Below are 20,388 nucleotides of genomic sequence, written 5' to 3'. Positions count from 1 at the left end.
CATTGAAGAAACTCCATATGGAGTTTACTTTCTTTGTGGCAAAAGTAAGCCACTGGGCAAGAAAGTGCCCTTACATTGACTGCTGACAGTATGCTGTCCAAAATGGACAAGCAGTATTGAGAGCCGCTGGTAGTGAAAGTCCATGAGAGTATACAGTAGTGACAACTAGTGTTCAGAAGGTCAACCTATCAGACCTAAGGGTTCTGTTAGAGGAAACCATCCCACAAGGTGTTATGGAATTACTGCCTTTTGAATGAACTGGCTGTCTGTTGTTGTAAACTTCTTGTGCAATAACAGCTTTGAGTCTCCCCATTTACCATGCATCTCCATGTTATGTGTATATGTAATCTCACGATTGCATCTCAATCTTGGGCACAGCTTTCCCTATACATTTGATTCTTATTTGGAGGATAAAGTTCGAGACAACTTTGTGCATATCTCAGACCAAAGCTGCTTGTTTTCCAATATATTTCAGATTTTCATTAGTTCTGCATAAACTGTGTAATATTTTTCATTAACATGTATCTGGCTAGGGCCATTCTCCAGACAAAAGTATTTCAGCAAAGATACCTTTTTCCAAGGACAAAACTGCACATAGAGAAACATTAGCTCATCTCACTCACAGATAGAGAAAAGAACCACTAACAATTAAATTCTCAACCTCTTACCTTCACCCCAAGTTATTTACACAGGACCCTAACTTAAGAGATTTACTGCTCACATTCCTGGGATGAAGTTTTAGCCATTTGCTAGATACTGAGTTAAGGCAGTTACTTCCCACTGACCCAAGGAGATTGCCTCCAGGCCAGGCAGGCAATAGGTGCCAAGCTTCTTTCTTGTGCAAATTAAGTTTTTATTCCTCCTCAGCCAGGTGCTATTCCTAGATTTTCTCCTCAGCAATTACTCTGAGTGAAAGTGCTTTTACTAACCAAATACTACATGCTCTGACATAGGTTGCTTAGCCACCTAACATATGTCCCCCTCCCTATCAGAAAGCAGTTGCAGCTGGGATGAGTGGGAAAAGTGGCACCAAAGACAGTTTACTTTCTTGTGACTTACTGACCCCTAACATTCTACCTAGCCATTTCTAGCTTATAGTTTGAGCACATAAATTCCCTATTGATCTTAGCCTTTAGTTAACCCTACCAGAGAACTCCCCTTTAGTCACTCCCCTTTTGGGTTGTAATTGGAAGCTGATAATTAATTGCTTTATGAGTGGGTCCTTATCACCTTTCTCTGAGACCCTGAAAACTTCAAGCCTCACATTGCTTTACCAAAGAATTACTGTGTGGGTATATATACTGGTTCTTTGAGAGCACTGGGAGAAGAGGATTGATGGAGAAGAACGAAAATGAGGACAGAGATGGAAAGAACTAGGTAGAATGATGAGATAACAGCAGAAGGGACTGAGAGGAGCTAAGTAAGAGAGCAGAAAAGAAACTGTGCAGATAGAATCACCATGGAAGAATAAAGTGAATGGACTAAAGAACTCAGTGTGATTAGATTCATTGAATATCCCTCAGATTAGAATCTTCAGCTGGTTGGTAGACTCTTCCACGGACCCTGGGAGCAAACAATATAAGCTGGACCTAATACTGTTTGTGTTAAAGCAGGACACAAAAGAAAGGATTGCTGATCCTTGCCAAGACAAAGTAGGACAGCCCTTCAGAAAATCCTGCTTCACAAAAAAATCTATCAGGTATGGTAGGCCTGTAGGCCAAAGATGTATGCCCTAACGTTGCAGAGGAACCTTGGGTGACTGTCCAGGCAGCTAGTCGTTTCTGTCATTTCTCACACTTTTTGAAAGTTGTTTGCCTGTGCTTCCTGTTTACTTAGTATTGTTTCCTTCTCAAGTCTCTGAGGAAGTTTAAAATTAGATAGTTATAGCTATAGTTTTCCTTGTTAACAAATTCATAAAAGAAACTCACCAAGAGGTGTAAAGTGTATAAGTTTGAAAGGCATCAAAAAGATAGTTTTCAGTTGGTAAAGCAACTTAGGATAGAAGGTAAAATAGATACAATCCTTTGGATTCAGAGATGGGATAGATAATGAAGTATTTTCTCTGAATTTGTTAACTGCAAATGGACTAGACATTGTTGATGTACTTATTGCCTGTATATATTGTATATACTTATTGTATATAGTTTTTCTTCTATTAGTTATAACCTTCTTTTTTATTTTAGACAAAAAGAGGAAATGTGGTGATATATTGTGTGCACCAATAAAGCTTCCCTGGGTATCAGGACAGAGAGAGCCACTAAATTAGTCATAGAAGTCAGGCAGTGGTGACACACACCTTTAATCCTATCACTCGGGAGGCAGAGATACATCTGGATCTCTGTGAGTTCAAGGCCACACTGGGTTACCTGAGAGAAACAGAACCAGGCAGTGGTGACACATGCCTTTACTACTAGGAAGTAATATGTCAGGACACAGAAAAGTATATAAGGCATGAGAAAACAGGAACTCGCTCTCTGAGGCTGAGGTTTTTGTAGAGGTAAGCTAGTGATTGGCTGTTCTGCTTGTCTGAACTTTCAGCTTTCACACCAATATCTGGCTCTGTTTTTTTTTATAAGACCTTTTAAGATTCATGTTACATCAAGGAAATCTGTTCAGCATTGTCAACTCTAAATGTACTTCTTGTGTTCAAGGATTAGTGTTACAAACCGTGTAGATCAAGGGGAAACTGTGGTACAAAATGATCAGTATGTTGATAGTTCTGAAGTCATAGAATCCTTGCAAATTATCATCCTGAGATTTATTCTAAATACAATCAGAACTTAGATTTGGAGACTAAGCTAAGTGTTTGGTTCTATGTATGTTATTTTGAAGACATCAATGAAAAATTCAATAGAAGTATAAAAGCAGGCACATCCCAGGATGGAACATAGAGTTTCTATATTCAGAATACGAGGACATGATGAGTCAATGAAGTGGCCAAGGTGACACCATCTTGTCCTGACTCCATTTTGTGTCTAAGACACTATCAGCCCTCTACCCTGTCCCTGTAAAAGCCATATCTGCCTTGGTAACACATGACCCTGACTGACCATAACCCAGATGCATTAACAAAAATAATTAATGTTTAAATCAAAAGTAATTAGTTACGTTGTGTCTAAAATAGCTACTATTTTCTGCCTTCCCTCACCAAAAAAGTGTTGCCAGGTCTTTGACTCTGACCCTCATCTAACACTGATGTAACTGTGGGTTCTGTGGATTTCACCTTTTAAAATGTTGTATCCCTGAGCTTCGACACCAAGAGACTCTGAGGAATTAGCTGTTGGTCACTGGCTAAAATTAAAGTACTCTTATACTACAATTGACTTAATTATTCTAGTGGTTTGTATCTTTAATTTTGGAGGTCCCAGTGAGATTACCCCATGCACACAGAATTTAGCCTCACTCCAAACCTCCACAGCCAGTTTTCTGGCATCCCCTGAAAACATTTCAGGGCCTTGTTCCTCCCACTGAGCCTGGAGAAGCTTAGAATGACTGCTGTGTTCATAGACATCAAAATGCATGTGTCCTTCTGACACTCTTAGGAGGTAACTCTGTCTACTGAATTCAGTTCTGGTTAAGAAAGGCAGGCTTATTGAGGATTGTCTTGGGGACTAAGAAGAATAGACATCTTGGAGAACTTTCTTCTTTCTCATGTGGATTATTTCATCAAAATGAAAACCAACAGGACAAGCAGAGAGGTTGAAGAAATAACCAATCATCCATAAATATGTTTATGAATGTTTTATTAATGAATTCCAAAATTTGGAAGCAATTCAAATATATTTCAATACATGAGCAGATACAATATTACCAGATAACATTATTCAGTACTAAAAAAAATAGTATCAAGTCACAGAAAGACAAGGAAGAAACAAGTACAAAAAGAAAAAAAGGGGAAATTTTGTTATAAATCAATTCAATTATTTAAATGATTTCTATTGAAATCTAGCTGCTGTGGATGATTGATTGATAAATAAAACACTGATTGGCCAGTAGCCAGGCAGGAAGTATAGGTGGGAGGAGCATTCAGAGAACAGGAAGGCTGAGAGGAGGAGTCACCAGCCTGCTGTCCAGGGAGCAGCATGTAAAGGCAGTAGGTAAAGTCACAGAACACGTGGTGACGTATAGATTAACAGAAATGGGCTAATTTAAGATAGAAGAACTAGACAACAAGAAGCCTGCCATGGCCATACAGTTTGTAAGCAATATAAGTCTCTGTGTGTTTACTCAGTTGGGTCTGAGCGGCTGCAGGACTGGCTGGTGAGAGAGATTTGTCCTGACTGTGGGTCAGGCAGAACTGGAGAAAACTTCAGCTACATCTAGCTATACTCCAAATTTCCTATTTAGGCCTTTATGTGCTCACAACACACACACACACACACACACACACACACACACACACACACACACACACACTTCCTTAGTTTTCCTTGGTTTTTCTCACTCAGGTATTATATTTGCAAATGTATTTTTAGTACAAAATAGACTTCTGAAGAGATGTGTATATTAGGCAGGAATCCTCTGTGCATTGTGGAGCTTAAACCTAACTAATGCACAAGGAATATGGGAGACTAATAAAATTTATTTTCAATCTGAAATTTCACTCTTACATAAAAATTTTGCCTTCTTAACTACTTTCTCAAACGCATTGCTGACTTCCTTGTTCCTCAGGCTATAGACCAAAGGGTTCAGTGTGGGGATGATCATAGTGTAGAACATAGACGCTATTTTATCTGCATCCATGGAATGACTGGAGCTGGGTTGTAAGTACATGAAAATGACAGTGCCATAAAATATGGAGACTGTGGTGAGGTGGGAGGCACAGGTGGACAAAGCCTTTTGGTGTCCCCTATCTGACTTCATCTTCAAGATGGTAATAAATATGAAAAGATAGGAAACTAAGATAATCAGAAGAGCAAAGAAGACATTGAAGGTGGACAAAAAAACAAGAATCACTTCACTAAGGTGTATATCAGAGCACGATAGAGCCATGACTGCTGGAACATCACAGAAAAAGTGATGGACCACATTGGATTTACCAAAAGATAGGCTGAATATGTCCCCAACATGAAAAATGGCATTCAAGAAACCACAGATATAACAGCCAACATTCAGGCGAATACAAACATTTGTTGTCATCCTGGTGGAATAATGCAGGGGGTTGCACACTGCTACATAGCGGTCATAGGCCATTGATGCTAAGAGATAATTTTCCCCAGTGGCAAAGCCTATGAAAAAGAACATCTGTGCAGCACAGGCATTATAGGAAATGACCTTGGTGACTATGAAAAACTCAGAAATGACTGTGGGAGTGACAGCTGTGGAATAACCCAAGTCTACAAAAGACAGGTTACAGAGGAAAAAGTACATGGGTGTGTGGAGACGACAGTCCATAAGAACCAGCATGATCATTCCCAGGTTTCCAACTACATCAATGAGGTAAATGAGGGTGAACATGATAAAGAGGGTGACCTGCAGGCCTGGATCATTGGTTAGTCCCAGGAGGATGAACTCTCTCACTTTGGTACAATTCTCCATCAATTATCTGGGAGCCAGTGGATGTCCTACAGAAATGAGAATTGTGGGGGAAAAGAGAATAATAAATGAAAATAGACTTTAGTTTCAAATAAAACATACAATGAGTTATCATGTCATTCAACTTAGAATGGATATTTAATAAATACTAATGATGAAGAATATGGAGAAAATAGAACTGTGGAGGACCTATACTGTGGAACCTTACAGAGACTACTGTATATGTTCCTTAAAAATGCATAAATGTGGGAAGGGAACTTGGAAGCAGGCAGAGGGGCAATAGAGTGGGAGAGAGATTAAAGAGGATTATAAGAATCAGAATGGCCACTATACATGCATGATATTTTCAAAGAAAAAGCTTTTCAATAAAAGTTAAATCCCCTTCTGGGTGTGAATCCAAAGGAAAAGTGGAAGTTCTGTCAACAAGTTGTCTGCGTGTCCATGTTCATTGTACAACACCTCAGAGATGAAATCAATCTAGGAGTTGCTTTCCTCAGCAGAGGAATAGATTTTAAACTAAATGGTCAGCCCTGAAAACATACATACAAGTAACATTATACAGACTGATACTATACATGTTGTACTTATATATTTTGGAATGTATTAATATGAATAAATGTACATAACAATAATTAATGAAAAAGAGACATGAATATGAAAAAGTGCAAGAAGAGCAATATAGGAGGGTTTTGTAGAGGAGAAAAGGAAGGGAGAAATGTTGTAACTATTCTCAAAACCAAAAGAAATAACTTTTAAAAGCAGTATAGATACACATAAGAATATTATTCATCTGTAGAAAGAATGAAATTTTGCCATTTTTAGCAAAATGAATGGACTGGAGTCTGTGCTAAATAAAATAAACCAGACACAGAAAGACAAATGATTATTTACATGTGGAAGATTTTTTGAAAAGTTGATATGACTACTGTAAGCATTGAAGCTTGAGTGGAAAGGTATCCTGGTAGCTAGAAGCTAAGAAATAACACAAAGTCACACGACACAACAAACCCCACACAAGAGATTTATTAGGAGGGGAAAAAACAAGGGGGTGGTTACCTCTGATTGAGCAAAAATAACAGCAAACTTACCAGGATAGAGGGCTTATATAGAGTTTCTTGAGAAAGGGGTGGAATTTTTCGGGGTGGAGCTTTCTAGGGTGGATATTGAAATTGAGATTTTTTTTTTACTCTGTAGGATGGGGCCAGGGGCCAGCAGTTAAGGGCAGTTAGAATATACTATGGGTGGAACCTGGCAGTTAGAGGTCCTTGGGGACGGGGTCTGACCACTCATGTGGGCTCAAGAGGCCTACAACTATAGGACAGTAATTAACTAGAGGCTGAGGTGTAAGTGGAAATAAGAGCTAGAGAATGTCTCAATAATAAGCAAATAAAACAGTAAGAAGGAATAAAACCTAGTACTTTTGTGGGGTAAAAGTAGTTCACAATAAACTGCTGTATCTTCTATAAAAAATGGGAACAAGTGAGCTTAGGGTGCCATACTTAATAAGGAGATAAAAACATTCATTAGCCTTATCTGATCAATACAACTCAACACGTGTGTAGACCTCATAAATGTACACAATTATTACAATACACAAAAAGTTAAACAAAATGAAAATGTAAATAAAGTAAATAAAAGTATATATATTGCATGTTTGATTGATGTTTTATCAAACATTTATACTAGTTGGAACCAATTTATAATACATTAAAGCTAATTAGAATTTAAAAATATATAAATAAAACAAACTTAGAAATGCTGCAGTGTGTAAATACCATATACATAATTATGGTATAAATTAATACTTATAAATTCATACATCTAAGAACATTGTTAATTATCTGCATTATACTTATATGTTATTAATTAATCATATAATTGTTAATAATATATAATTAGTGATTGTAATTAACTATATTAAAATATTCCACAGAAGGATATTTATAAATAATCTCAATTTTTTAACTTTATGTGTGTATAAACTGATACTTAGAATATGTAATGAACTGTCCAAAATTATTACCTGGAATGAATACATTTGAGAAAATTCAGTTTCCTCTGGTCTCATAAAATCTTATAAATCTATGTTATTTATGTGGAAACTAGACAAATCACTTATTTTTTTATCCCTTTCAGTGATATTCTGACACTGATTAGTTATCACATTTATGCAAATTATAGAACAGAGATGTAAATAATTTATTCATACTAACACAAGTATTCACTGGTAATTCACCTGTTGAGCCCAGGCAAGTGGTTTTCAAGTTCACGGATGTTAATTAGATCTAAATCAAGTTTTGTCTTCAGAGACCCAAATTCGGTCTTGAGTTTCCTAATGAATTAATAAGAGATAGACACAATATATGTCTAGGATAACAGGGGCAGAAGAGAGATGCATAGCCAACTGAGGCTGTTCTGAAGCAAAGACACATCAGTAGTCAGAATAAAGGACTCTGGAAAGAGTTGTATATTGGTCCATAGTACCTGGACAACATTGCTTTCATTCCAACTTACCCTAGCCTCACCAATTCCACCTTTAAAATGAGCTGTCATAATTAAATAACACATTTAAAACTACAAATGAAAACACCAGCAAGAGCTCGAGACAATATTTGGGATAATGATCTCTGTGTTGGGTTGACAATATGTGGGGTTCTATGTGTGCGTGCATTCTGGAAGTCCTGGCCTCTGTAATTTGACTATTACTGTTCTCATCACTGCTGCTTTCTCACTCAAATGATTGACTGCTCTGCGAAGTACTCCTATTGATTTTTTTTACTTGAAATCCATATAGCCTAGTTTGAAAGAATATTATTGAGCTCAATTTTGGCTTAGAATCATAAACTGTCAGAATTTCAACTGCATAGTTCATGGATTACCTTCAATCCACAGATGTGTTTTGGTTAGTAGAATTCACCATTTCTAAAGTTATTGATTTACTTAGTTATTGTATAGTGTTTTAAATTAGAAAAGACATGCATCCACTGACAATTCCCTAATGTCTGTCCACAGAGCTGTTCTAACCTTAGCTTTAAGAAAGCATCGTATTTTACAAGTCCCTACACTTAGATGAAAGCTACAGGAAATTAATGGCTGCAGAGAGAGGGAGAATCAATATTCTCTAGGAGTGAGCCCCCAGTATGCTATCTAATCCAAAGTGCTCAGCCTACAGGCATATGAATAACATCAAATGGATTCCACATACCATATTTATATATGCATATGAATACATATACATATGGGTCACATGTAAATATGTAACAATAATTAAAGAAGAAATCATGAATTTGAGAGGGAGTAGGGGAATACTTGAGGAGTTGTAGTATTGGGAAGGAGAGGTGAAAATGCTATAAATAGAGTGCTAATGTATAAAATTCTGAAATTTTTAAATCTAAATTTAAAAAGAAATCATGGAGCTGAAGAGATAGTGTAACACGAATCTTAAAGGGTCTTATCAGTAAAAACAAACCCGGAGCCAGGTATTGGGGTGAACACTGAAAGATCAGAGAAACAGAACCAGCCACAGCTAACCTCACCAATTCCTCAGCTGATCTTGTTTCCTCAAACTGGAAGTCTCTGTGACATCTAAACAGATCTCAGCTGAACTGCTGCTAAAAGCCTAAAAGCTTAACCAGGCTCTATGTAGTTCCCAGTCCTCATGCCTTATATACCTTTCTGCTTCCTGCCATCACTTCCTGGGATTAAAGGCATGTGTCACCATGCCTAGCTGTTTCCAGTGTGTCTTTGAACTCACAGAGATCCAGACGGATTTCTGCCTTCAGAATGCTAGGATTAAAGGTGTGTGTGCCACCATTTTCTGGCCTTTATATCTAGTGACTGTTCTGTTCTCTGACCCCAGATAAGCTTATTAGGGGCACAATATATTGGGGAACACATATCACCACAAGATAGTTCGGCAGTTTATAGAGTACATGTTGCTCTTTCAGAGGACCCATGTTCAGTTCCCAGTATCTACATGGTTGCTCACAATCATCTTGAACTGCAGTTCTAGGCATTCTAACTGCCTCTTCTGATTTCTGTGTGTACCAGGCATGCATAAAGTACATATATAAATACATACACATATGTATATATATGTATATATATAAAGTTGTTTAAAGAATAAAGAATTTATATTGCCAATATTAACTCATTCCTAGAATATTATGTTTTACAACTAATAATAAAAGCCTCTCATATGACTGCCATGTGGAGATTAGATGTTTGAAGATTTGTGATAGTCTATTAATTACCAACTAGTATGAAAATTCCTCAAGACTCAAGATGGACTCCAGTTTCAACTTAATGAATAGCCAGGTGTCCAGCCACATTATTATCAGCCTGTTGGGGTGTGAAGTTATTATAAGGCTAAATAATGAGAAAAGTACTGAAATTCATCTCAGTTCTGGCTAACTCATTTAGTCCCCTCTGTAGACTAAAAAACTGCCAATTTACATGTCTGTTATTTTTGTCTGTGTTGTCCCTATGGAGGTTTGATAATGGCCAAGATAAAGTCAAAACTAAGACATAGTATTTCCCATCATATTTGTGTTCATCCTCTTAGTGAAGCTGTATGACATTTGGTAAGAATCATTACCCTCACCACTAATGAAAGTTCTAACACTCAAACTTCAACCTCAATGTGTTGTTTAGAAAAGGAAAAAAACTCCCACAACTAGTTCTGTGTTCAGATAATGAGATAATTATATATATATATATATATATATATATATATATATATATATATATAGCTATTTCTTTGCTTTTGCACAAATTAAACTTTTAACTAAACCATGTGCACAATCTTGTATATGGCAATCATACCTCCATAAAGTGATTGTTATAAGTATGCTTAAGGTGTAGAAAGAAGTCTCAGTCAGTAAAGTATTAGCCTTGAAAGCATGAGGACCTGAATTCAATCTCCACAATGCACATCAATGAATGTAAAGAATGGAGCACACCTTTATGATTACAATGTTAGAATTGGAGACAGATCACTGCAGCTTCCTGGGAAGCCAGATCTGCCAGCTTGGGAAGTTCCAGGCCAGGGAAATAAGAGACTCTGTCTCAAGAATGGAAGGATGGATTGATGGATGCATGGATGCATGGATGCATGCATGGGTGGATGGATGGATGGATGGATGGATGGATGGATGGATGGATGGATGGATGGATGGGTGGGTGGGTGGACAAGGCAGACAGTGCCTGAGGAATGACACACAAGGCTGTCCTCTGCCCTCTACACATGCTTACTGGCACTCTTACACACACATACAAATAAAAAGTGCTTCTGCTAGTTGTGTATATAGCAGATAGAAGTTTACCTTGCCTCTAGATAAAAAATATTTAATCCTAAATAAAGAGTCTGAAATCAGAAATTCAACCATATAATACATAACTGCTCACAGAGTAGTTAAAAGATCCAGTATCTCCAAGATAAGGAAAAATTGGGGGAAAAAATATTAGCCTGTGACCACATACCTGGGTTCAAGTCTTGAATACAGCACTTATTCTTACTGTTCCCTTGAACTGGTCACTTACTATTTACTTGAAAACTAAACAAAATAACCTTTCCAACAGAAGTTACAAAATAATACCAGTAAATAGAAATTTTTACCTACTTCCTTGAATAAAGGTGCTGAAAAGTCTGAAACTTTGACATGGAAGAATGTATAAATTTGGGGCTGGAGAGATGCTTCAGTGGCTAAGAGCACTGGCTGCTCCAGCACATGCAGGTTCAAATCCCAAATCCCACATGGTGGGTCACAACCATCTGTAACTCCAATTCTAAAGGTTTCATTGCCCACTTCTCATCTCCTTGGGCACTACATGCATGTTATGCACAAATATATATGCAAGCTAAAGCATCCATATACATGCAATAAAAAAATAAAAAGTTTTACAAAAAAGGGGGGAAATTATTTTGGAGATGTTCTTTTTTGGAAACATCTTATGAATGTCACTTACCTTACTCCAACTTTAGTTCCTTTATTCATGAATCAAATATATTATAAACAAAGATGTGTGTCTCTAAAGAGCAAATAAAAGCAATCTTATCAGAACTTTAAACTCATTTAGTATAATTATGATTTGGAGTGTTATCTGTCCATATTCATTGACTAACAAAATCCTCAGTTTGAGGGAGGTTATCCTGTACTAACTCTCCCTCCCATTCAGAAGAGTAAATAAAGTACTGATGTGTCTATACCTCATCTCTGCTAAAAAGTATGTCAGGCAGACATCATCCTGGGATTTTACAGGCTAATAAAGTGAACCAAGAGGGAGTTCTAGAAACATGAAGACCCAAGGGAAATAGGCTCCCTATGAGGCAAGCATGGGGCCTTCCTCTATTTACTTTAAGTAGAAGCAATTAAACTGCCTTTGGGACCTAACTTTATGGCTGCACAAACATATAGATGCATCTATATTTTTCTGTCATATATGTTTCACATTAAGGTACAGCTTATGCTTAGTAAAATGTACTAACTAATCTGGGGGCTGCATTCTTACTTTAGATAAATGTATATGATTGCATAGCCAGAACCAAATTCAAATTAAACACATCAGCTCAAAAAGCACTTTTGTTTATTTTTAATAAAATAATTGTCTGCCCACAATCAGCTCCTAAAATATACTGGCCTTATCCTTATAAGTTTTCTTTCACAAAAAAAAATAAAACATTTAAATGGCATCTTACAATATCTATCATCCCAAGTATGCCTTATTTTCTCTACCCTAATGCATACGTTTCACACATAAGTACTTTGTTCCTTTTGATTATTAAATAATATCTAATATGTGAATTTACCCAGGTTACTTACTGATGAATGAGTATGTATATAATTTTTGTTAATTAAGATTATTGTTGGAACTAGCATACACATATATCATACATTTTGATTACTCTAATCCCCTAGCCCTTTCTTCTTTCTCCCTATATCAAGCCCCATCCTCCCACCAAGTCACTATCCCATACTTGTGTATTTTGGGTTTGTTTTATGACACACTAACTTTAACCAGGACCATCTATGTGACAATGGGTTTGGAGCATCCACTGGAGCATGGTGAGTTAACCAGCAATTAACTGAAGACACTGATACCCCTCCTCCAGTATCTAAGCTAGTTTATCATACTAAGTATGCTATGGAACTTACCAATATTTTTACATAAATATTGACTTGTATTTGTCTTGAATAAATACACAGAAGCAGGATCACCAGCATACTGGATAAGTTTTTCTTTAACACTATAAAACATTATCAAATGATGTTTTTAAAGTGTTATATTGGATTATGTTTCCCTGGCAATACATGATAACTAAAATTTTCTCCTATCGTTACTAATTCATCCCATTATATTAAAGGCTAGAAAGGCTTTGAGGAGTATATGAATTTTTTGTCATTTGTATGAGTACTTTTTTTTCAAATTATTTTCTAGATAAGAACCAAACATAACCAAATAAAACATAATGAGATAGACAAAAACCACCACATCAAAGTTGGGAAAGGCAAACCAACAGAAGTAAAAGAGCTCCAGGAGAAGGTACATGAGTGAGAGACCCACTTGTTGACACACTCAAGAGTCCCATAAAAGAACTAAGCTGAAAGCTATAATACACATGCATAGGACCTGGGCCAGACCCATGTAGGCTGTGTCCTTGGTGCTTCAGTCTCTGTGAGTTCATATCAGTTGATTTAGAGGAGTTGTTCTGGTGTCCTCCATCCCCTCTTGCTCTTAGACTCTCCATTTCATCTTCCTCAAGGCTTCCTAAGCTCTGAAGGTAGAGATTTGGTGGAGACATCTCATTTAAGAATTGTGTGTTCCATGATTTGTCTCTGCATATTGTCTGGCTGTGGGTCTCTGTGTCTGTTCCCATCTGCTGCAGGAGGAAGCTTCTGTCATGATGACTGAATAAGGCATTTAGCTATGAATATAGTGGAATATCATTAGGAGTCATTTTATTTCTTGGATTTTTTAAGTCCAGTAGTACTGGGTTTTACTTTAGGTCTCTGGGCTAGCTAGTCTATGATTCTTGGTCATCCAAGCAGTGTCAAATATACACTCCTTTGTGATGATATATTGTGTGCCCTAATAAAATATGCCTGAAGATCAGAGAACAGAACAAGCTACTAGATTAAACATAGAGGCCAGGCAGTGGTGGCACACACCTTTAATCCTAGAACTCAGGAGGCAGAGGTTGGTCTGGATCTCTGTGAGTTCAAAGCCACCCTAGACTACATGAGATTGATTCAGTCTAGAAGAGAAACAGTCAGGCAGTGGTGGCACACACCTTTAACCCCAGTACTTGGGAGTCACACACCTTTAATTACAGCACTTGGGATTTCATGCCTTTGTTCCCAGTACTTGGGAGGCACACAGGCCTTTAATCCCAATACTAAGAAGGAAGTGATATGACAGGGTGGAGAAAGGTGTATAAGGCATGAGGAGACAGGAACTAAAGGCTTTTCAGCTGGAAAGCTTTTTGGCTGAAGACTCAGAGGCATTCAGTCAGAGGATTCATAGAGTTGGCAAGGTGATATGCGGCAGTGGCTTGTTCCTTTGTCTCTCTGATCTTTCAGCATTTATCCCAATATCTGGCACCAGGTTTTTTATTAAAATAGCATTTACCAATTCATGTTACACTTCTTCATGTTGAGTGGGTATTAAGTCAAAGCAGACATTAGTTAGTTACTCCAATAAGTTTTGTGCTCCTGTTGCCCTAGCATAATTTAAAGGCAGGACAGAGTGTAGATCCAAGATTTCATGGCTGGGTTGGTGTTTATGTTTCTCTTTTGGTAGCCTTCAGAGTACCTTCCTGCACAAAACACTCTAGAACATAGGAGTGGGGGTTCCACGTAGGTGGCAGTTTGACCTCTCCATGTTCATTGAGTTCTGTGGGTGTTGTCCTCAGCAGTGAGTCCGTGCTGTCAGTTTGAGGAGAACAACTTACTGTCTTGAAACCACCTGAGTTGTTTGAAGATTTCCATGGGACCCCTTTGGACAGAACTCAATTGGATGTAGCCAGTACTGAAAGCATTGTTTGGTGACAAGAGATGGCCAGTTGGGACTCCATCTCTACCATTATAATGAGACTTCATTAGGATTGTGTTCATAGATTTTAGGAAGTTTCCACTGCATTAGGTTTCCATACCACCCTTCAGATGTCTCTCAATTCTAGCTGTCTCTCCCTACGTTCCCTCTGTCAAACCATTTTCCATTCCCCTCAATACTTGATCCTCTCATTCCAATCCTTCCCCTAACCTCAGTCCCCAGTTACCTATAAATCTATTCTATTCTATTTCCCCCTGCCAGGGAGATTCATGTGTACTCCTGAGACCCTTTCTCTATACCTAACCTCTCTGGGTCTACAGATTGTAAGTTGGTTATTATTTATTTAATGGCTAATATCCACATATAGGGAAATAAATACCATGTTTGCCTTTCTGGGTTACCTCACTCAAGATGATATTTTTCTGCTTCCATTCATTTATGTTCGAATTTCATGATGCCATATTTTTAACAACTGAGTAATACCCCATTGTGAAAATATACCACATTTTATTAGTCCATTCCTCTGTTGAAGAACATCTAGGGTTGTCTCCATTTTCTGGCTCTTATGAGTAAAGCAACAATAAACATGGCTAAGCAAGTATCCTTGTGATAGGATGAAGGATCCTTAAAGTATATGCCCACGAGTGGTGTAGCTGAATCTTCAGGTAGATCAACTCCCATCTTTCTGAAGAACTGCTGTACTGATTTACATAGTGGCTGTACAAGTTTTCACTCCCACCAGCAATAGTCTAGGATGAATGTTCCCGTTGGTCCACATCCTCACCAGCATACTGTCTGTCAGTTGTGTTATTCATCTTAGCCATTCTGACAGGTGCAACATGGAATCTCAAAGTAGTTTTGATTTGTATTTTTCTGATGGCTAAGGATGATGAATATTTTTTTCTCATCCATTTGAGTTTCCTCTATTGAGATGTATCTGTTTAGATCTGTACCCCATTTTATTTAGGTTATTTGGGTTTTTGATGTTTAGTTTCTTGAGTTCTTTATATATTTTGGATATTAGACCTCTATCTGATGTGGAGCTGGTAAAAAATCTTTTCCCATTCTGTAGGCTGCTACTTTGTCTGAATGACAGTTTCTTTTGCCTTACAGAGCTTTTTTCATTTCAAGGGGTTCCATTTATTAACTGTTTTTTATTTTTATTTTATAATTAATTTAATTTTACATATCAGCCATGGATTCCCCTGTCCTCCCTCCTCCCACCCCACAGGCACCCTCTCCCCAATCCCCCCCATTCCTACCTCCTTCAAGGCAAGGACTCCCCTGATGATTCAGATCAGCATGGTAGATTCAGTTGAGGCAGGTCCAGTCCCCTCCTCCCTTCACCTAGGCTGAGCAGTGTTCCAGCATAGGCCCTAGGTTCCAAAAAGCCAGCTCATGCACTAAGGATAGGTCCCAGTCTCACTGCCTGGAGGCCTGCTAAATAGTTCAAGCTAATCGACTATCTTACTTTTCCAGAGGGCCTGATCCAGTTCCATAGTGGCTCCTCAGCTATTGGTTCATAGTTCATGTACTTCCACTAGTTTGGCTATTTGTCCCTGTGCTTTTTCCAATCATGGTCTCAATATTTCTTGCTCATATAATCCCTCCTCTTTCACTGATTGGACTCCTGGAGCTCCACCTGGGGCCTGGCCATGGATCTCTGCATCTGCTTTCATCAGCCATTGGATGAGAGTTCTATCACAACAGTTAGGGTGTTTGGCCATCCGATCACCAGAGTAGGGCAGTTTGGGCTTTCTCTCGAACATTGCCAGTAGTCTATTGTGGAGGTATCTTTTTGGATTTCTAGGGACCTCTCTAGCACTTTGCTTCTTTCTCTTCCCATGGGGTCTTTATTTATCATGGTATGTCTTTCCTTATTCTCCCTCACTGTTCTTGATCCAGTTGGGATCTCCCGCTCACCTAAGCTCCCTTTCCCCCAACCCTTGCCCTTCATTACCTGCCCCAACTCACATCCAGTTTGCTCGTGTAGATCTCATCTATTTCTCTGTTGTTGGGCGATCCCTGTGTCTTTCTTAGGGTTCTGGCATAACTCTTAGGGTTCTGGCATAACTGCATGTCAGCATGTAGAAGGCTGCAAATAGATCCATATCTGTCACTGTGCACAAAACTTAAGTCCAATTGGATCAAGGACCTCAACATAAATCCAGCTACTCTTAACCTGATAGAAGAGAAAATAGAAAGTAGTCTTGAATGCATTGGCAGTGGAGATCACTTCATAAATATAACACCAGTAGCACAGACACTGAGAGAAATAATTAATAAATGGGACCTCCTGAAACAGAGAAGCTTTTGTAGAGCAAAAGGCATGGTCAACAAGACAAAGCAACAGCCTACAGAATGGGAAAAGATCTTCACCAACCCCAAATCTGACAGAGGGCTGATATCCAGAATATATAAAGAACTCAAGAAATTAGGCATCAAAATACTCAACAGTCCAATTAAGAAATGGGCTATAGAGCTAAACAGAGAATTCTCAACAGAGACAGCTCAAATGGCTGAAAGATATTTAAGGAATTCCTCAACATTCCTAATCATCAGGGAAATGCAAGTCAAAACAATTCTGAGATACCACCTTACACCCATCAGAATGGCTAAGATCAACAACACTGAAGGCAGTGTTTTTATGTTGGAGAGGATGTGAAACAAGGGGAACTCTCCTCCACTGTTTGTGGGAATGCAAGCTTGTATAACCACTTTGGAAATCAATATGGCACTTTCTTAGAAAATTGGGAATCAATCTCCCCAAGACCCAGCTATACCACTCTTGGGCATATGACCATTTATTAACTGTTGATCTTAATGCCTATATATCAGTGTTCTGTTCAGAAAGTTGTCTTCTGTGCCAATGAGTTCAAGGCTATTCTCCACTTTCTCTTCTATCCATGTTAGTATATCTAGTTTTATGTTGAGGTCTTTGAGCTACTTCAACTTGGGTTTAGTGCAGGGTGATTAAGTATGGATTTATCTGCATTCTTCCACATATATACATCTTGTATACTACATGCCTGTTTAAATTGCTTATTTGACCTTTATTTAACTTTGATAAGTGGTACCTATGAAGAAAATAATCCAGTTCTTTTAGATTTTTCAATTTCATAGAACACGTTTTTAAATTACTTCCTTATGATTCTCTGTATTTCTTTGGAGTCTGTTATTATATTACCCTTTTCATTTTTAATTTTGTTAATTTAGATAATCTATATCTGAGTTTTAGTTCATTTTGATAAGTTTTGTTGATCTTGTTGATTTTCTCAAGAATCAACTCTTTGTTTTATTGATTCTTTGTATTGTTCTCTTTGTTTCTATTTTATTTATTTCAGCCTTGAGTTTGAATATTTCTTTCCATCATTCCTCTTGGGTGTGCTTACTTCTTTTTGTTCTAGAGATTTCAGGTTTGCTGTTAAGTTTCTAGTATGAGATCTCTCCAATTTTTTATGTAGGTACTTAGTTATAAACTTGCCTCTTTGAACTGTTTACATTGTGTTCTATAAGTTTGGGTACATCATGCATTCATTTTCATTCAACTCATTCATTCATTCAATTTTAGAAAGTTTTTAACTTCTTTTATTTCTGTCTTGACCCATTTTTCATTCAGTAGAGAGTTGTTCCATTTCCATGAGTTTGTAAGCTTTCTGTTGTTGATATCCAGCTTTCATTCATGGTGGTCTGATAGGATTCAGGGTGTTATTGTATCTGTTGAGACTTGCTTTGTATCTGAGTATGTAGTTAATTTTGGAGAAAATTCAATGAGGTGCAAAAAAACTATATTTATTGGTATTTGGATGAAATGTTCTATAAATATCCATTAGATTCATTTGGTTTATAATGGTTTTTAGCTCTGACAGGTCTCTGTTTAATTTTTGTCTGAATGAGCTGTTTCTTGGTAAGAATGGAGTACTGAAGCTACTATTATCAGGATGAGAGGGTCAATATGTAATTTAAGTTATAATACTGTTTATTTTATAGCTTTAGGTGCCCTTTTGTTTGGGGCATAGATATTAAGAAGAGAAATGTTTTCTTGGTTGATTTTTCCTTTGATGAGTATAAAGTATCCTTCTCTGTTTCTTTTGATTAACTTTGGCTTGAATTCTCTTTTGTTAGGTATTTAAATGGCTACACAAGCTTTTTTTTCTTACATCCACTTGCTGAAAATATCATTTTTAACTCTTTACCCTGAGGTAACGTCTACCTTGATGTTGAGGTGTGTTTCTTGTATGCTACCAAAGGATGTATCTTGGTTTCACATCCATTCTGTTAGTGTCTTTTTATTGGGGAATTAATACAATTGATATTGAGAGATATCAAAGTTCAATGATTGTTAATTCCTATTATTATGTTGCTTGTGGTGGTGGTGGTGTGTTAGTGTGTGTGTGTGTGTGTGTGTGTGTGTGTGTATGTGTGTGTGTGTGTTTCCCTTTTGATTTTTTTGACATGAGATTATTTTTTCTCTCTGTTTTCATGATTGTAGTCAATTCTTCTTTGTTCTGTATGTTCAGTGCTTTCATCATTATGTGCAGTGAAGAATTTCTTTTCAGGTCCAAACTATTTGGTGTTCTATATGTTTCTTGTAGCTTTATAAGCATCTCCTTTAAGGTAGAAAAAATTTCTTCTATGATGTTGTTGAAAATACTTTCTGGTCCTTTGAGCTGTGTGTCTTCTTTTATTTCTATTATTTTCAGGTTTTTGTCTTTTCATTGTGTCCAAGATTTCCTGGGTGTTTTATGCCAGGAGTTTTTATAAATCTAACATTTTACTTGACTGATGTATTCATTTCTTTTTATCATATCTTCAAAGCCTGAGCGTCTCTCTTCCATCTCTTATATTCTATTAGTAAAGTTTGCCTCTGTAGTTCTTGTTTGAATATTTAATTTTTTTAATTTTTAGAATTTCCTCAGTTTGGGTTTTCTTTATTGATTCTAATTCTACTATCAGGTCTTGAACAGTTTTATTCATTTTCCTCACTGTTTATTTTCATTTTCCTTCATTTCTTTAAGGGATTTATTAATTTCATCTTTAAGCACCTCCACCATCATCATTCATGTTTTTTAAGGTCTTTTCTTGTGCTTCAGATCTTTTGGAATATTCAGGGACTGTCATAGTAGGGTAGTTGGGCTCTAGCGGAAAAATATTACCCTAGCTGTTAATGGTTGTGTTTTTATGCTGGCATCTAGGCATCTCAGATTAAGATGACTATAGGTTTAGATGCTGGTTTCTGGATTTCTTTGTTGGGTGCGTTTTTTTTCTTTTGTTGATTTCTGTTTTCTCTCTGGATTTTAAGAGCATAGTGCCAGTGTGTTGCCTGGTGGGAAATTTTCTGTGTACCTGATAGGTGTCACCAATGGGGGTTGCAGGTAAAAATGTGTTTCTGCCATTTAGGAATGGGGATAAATAGAGAAATGAAGGGGTTCACAGGAGGTTGGAAAGCAGAGTATTCAACAAGGATCTGCGTATTTTGTCTCCTTGGAATTCAGGGTAAAATGAAGAAGTCACCTCAGAAGGTCTGCTATAGCACTGAAGATTAGATGGGAGAATTGGATCTAAACTCTAGATCCTCTAGATTCTAGAGGAACAGAAAGACGGGGAAACATCACAGATAGCTTACCTGCTTACCTGCTAGTAGTGGCCTGTTTGTTAGCAGAGAGTGCCTGCTGGAGCTGTGGGCTGAGATAAAGCAGCCATGGGGAAAGGAAGGCTAAGAGGGGAAAATCTGAAGGATCCACTGAAGATGTAGGCAAGAGAGGAAAGGAAGTCTCAACAGGTGCTCTTTTTAGAGCTGGG

At 37.5% G+C, this 20,388-nt stretch overlaps 1 protein-coding gene across 1 annotated transcript; it reads right to left on the bottom strand.

Annotated features, from left to right (window-relative positions):
• Positions 1–4,587: 4,587 nt before the first annotated feature.
• LOC114703446 (olfactory receptor 5B2-like) lies at positions 4,588–5,538 on the bottom strand. The gene has a single exon (XM_028884295.1). It carries the CDS (start codon positions 5,536–5,538, stop codon positions 4,588–4,590), a length of 951 nt encoding a protein of 316 aa, XP_028740128.1.
• Positions 5,539–20,388: the final 14,850 nt, after the last annotated feature.

The sequence above is a fragment of the Peromyscus leucopus genome, chromosome 1 (assembly GCF_004664715.2).
Source record: "Peromyscus leucopus breed LL Stock chromosome 1, UCI_PerLeu_2.1, whole genome shotgun sequence".
Lineage (NCBI taxonomy): Eukaryota > Metazoa > Chordata > Mammalia > Rodentia > Cricetidae > Peromyscus > Peromyscus leucopus.
This window is presented reverse-complemented; position numbering and strand designations above follow the sequence as displayed.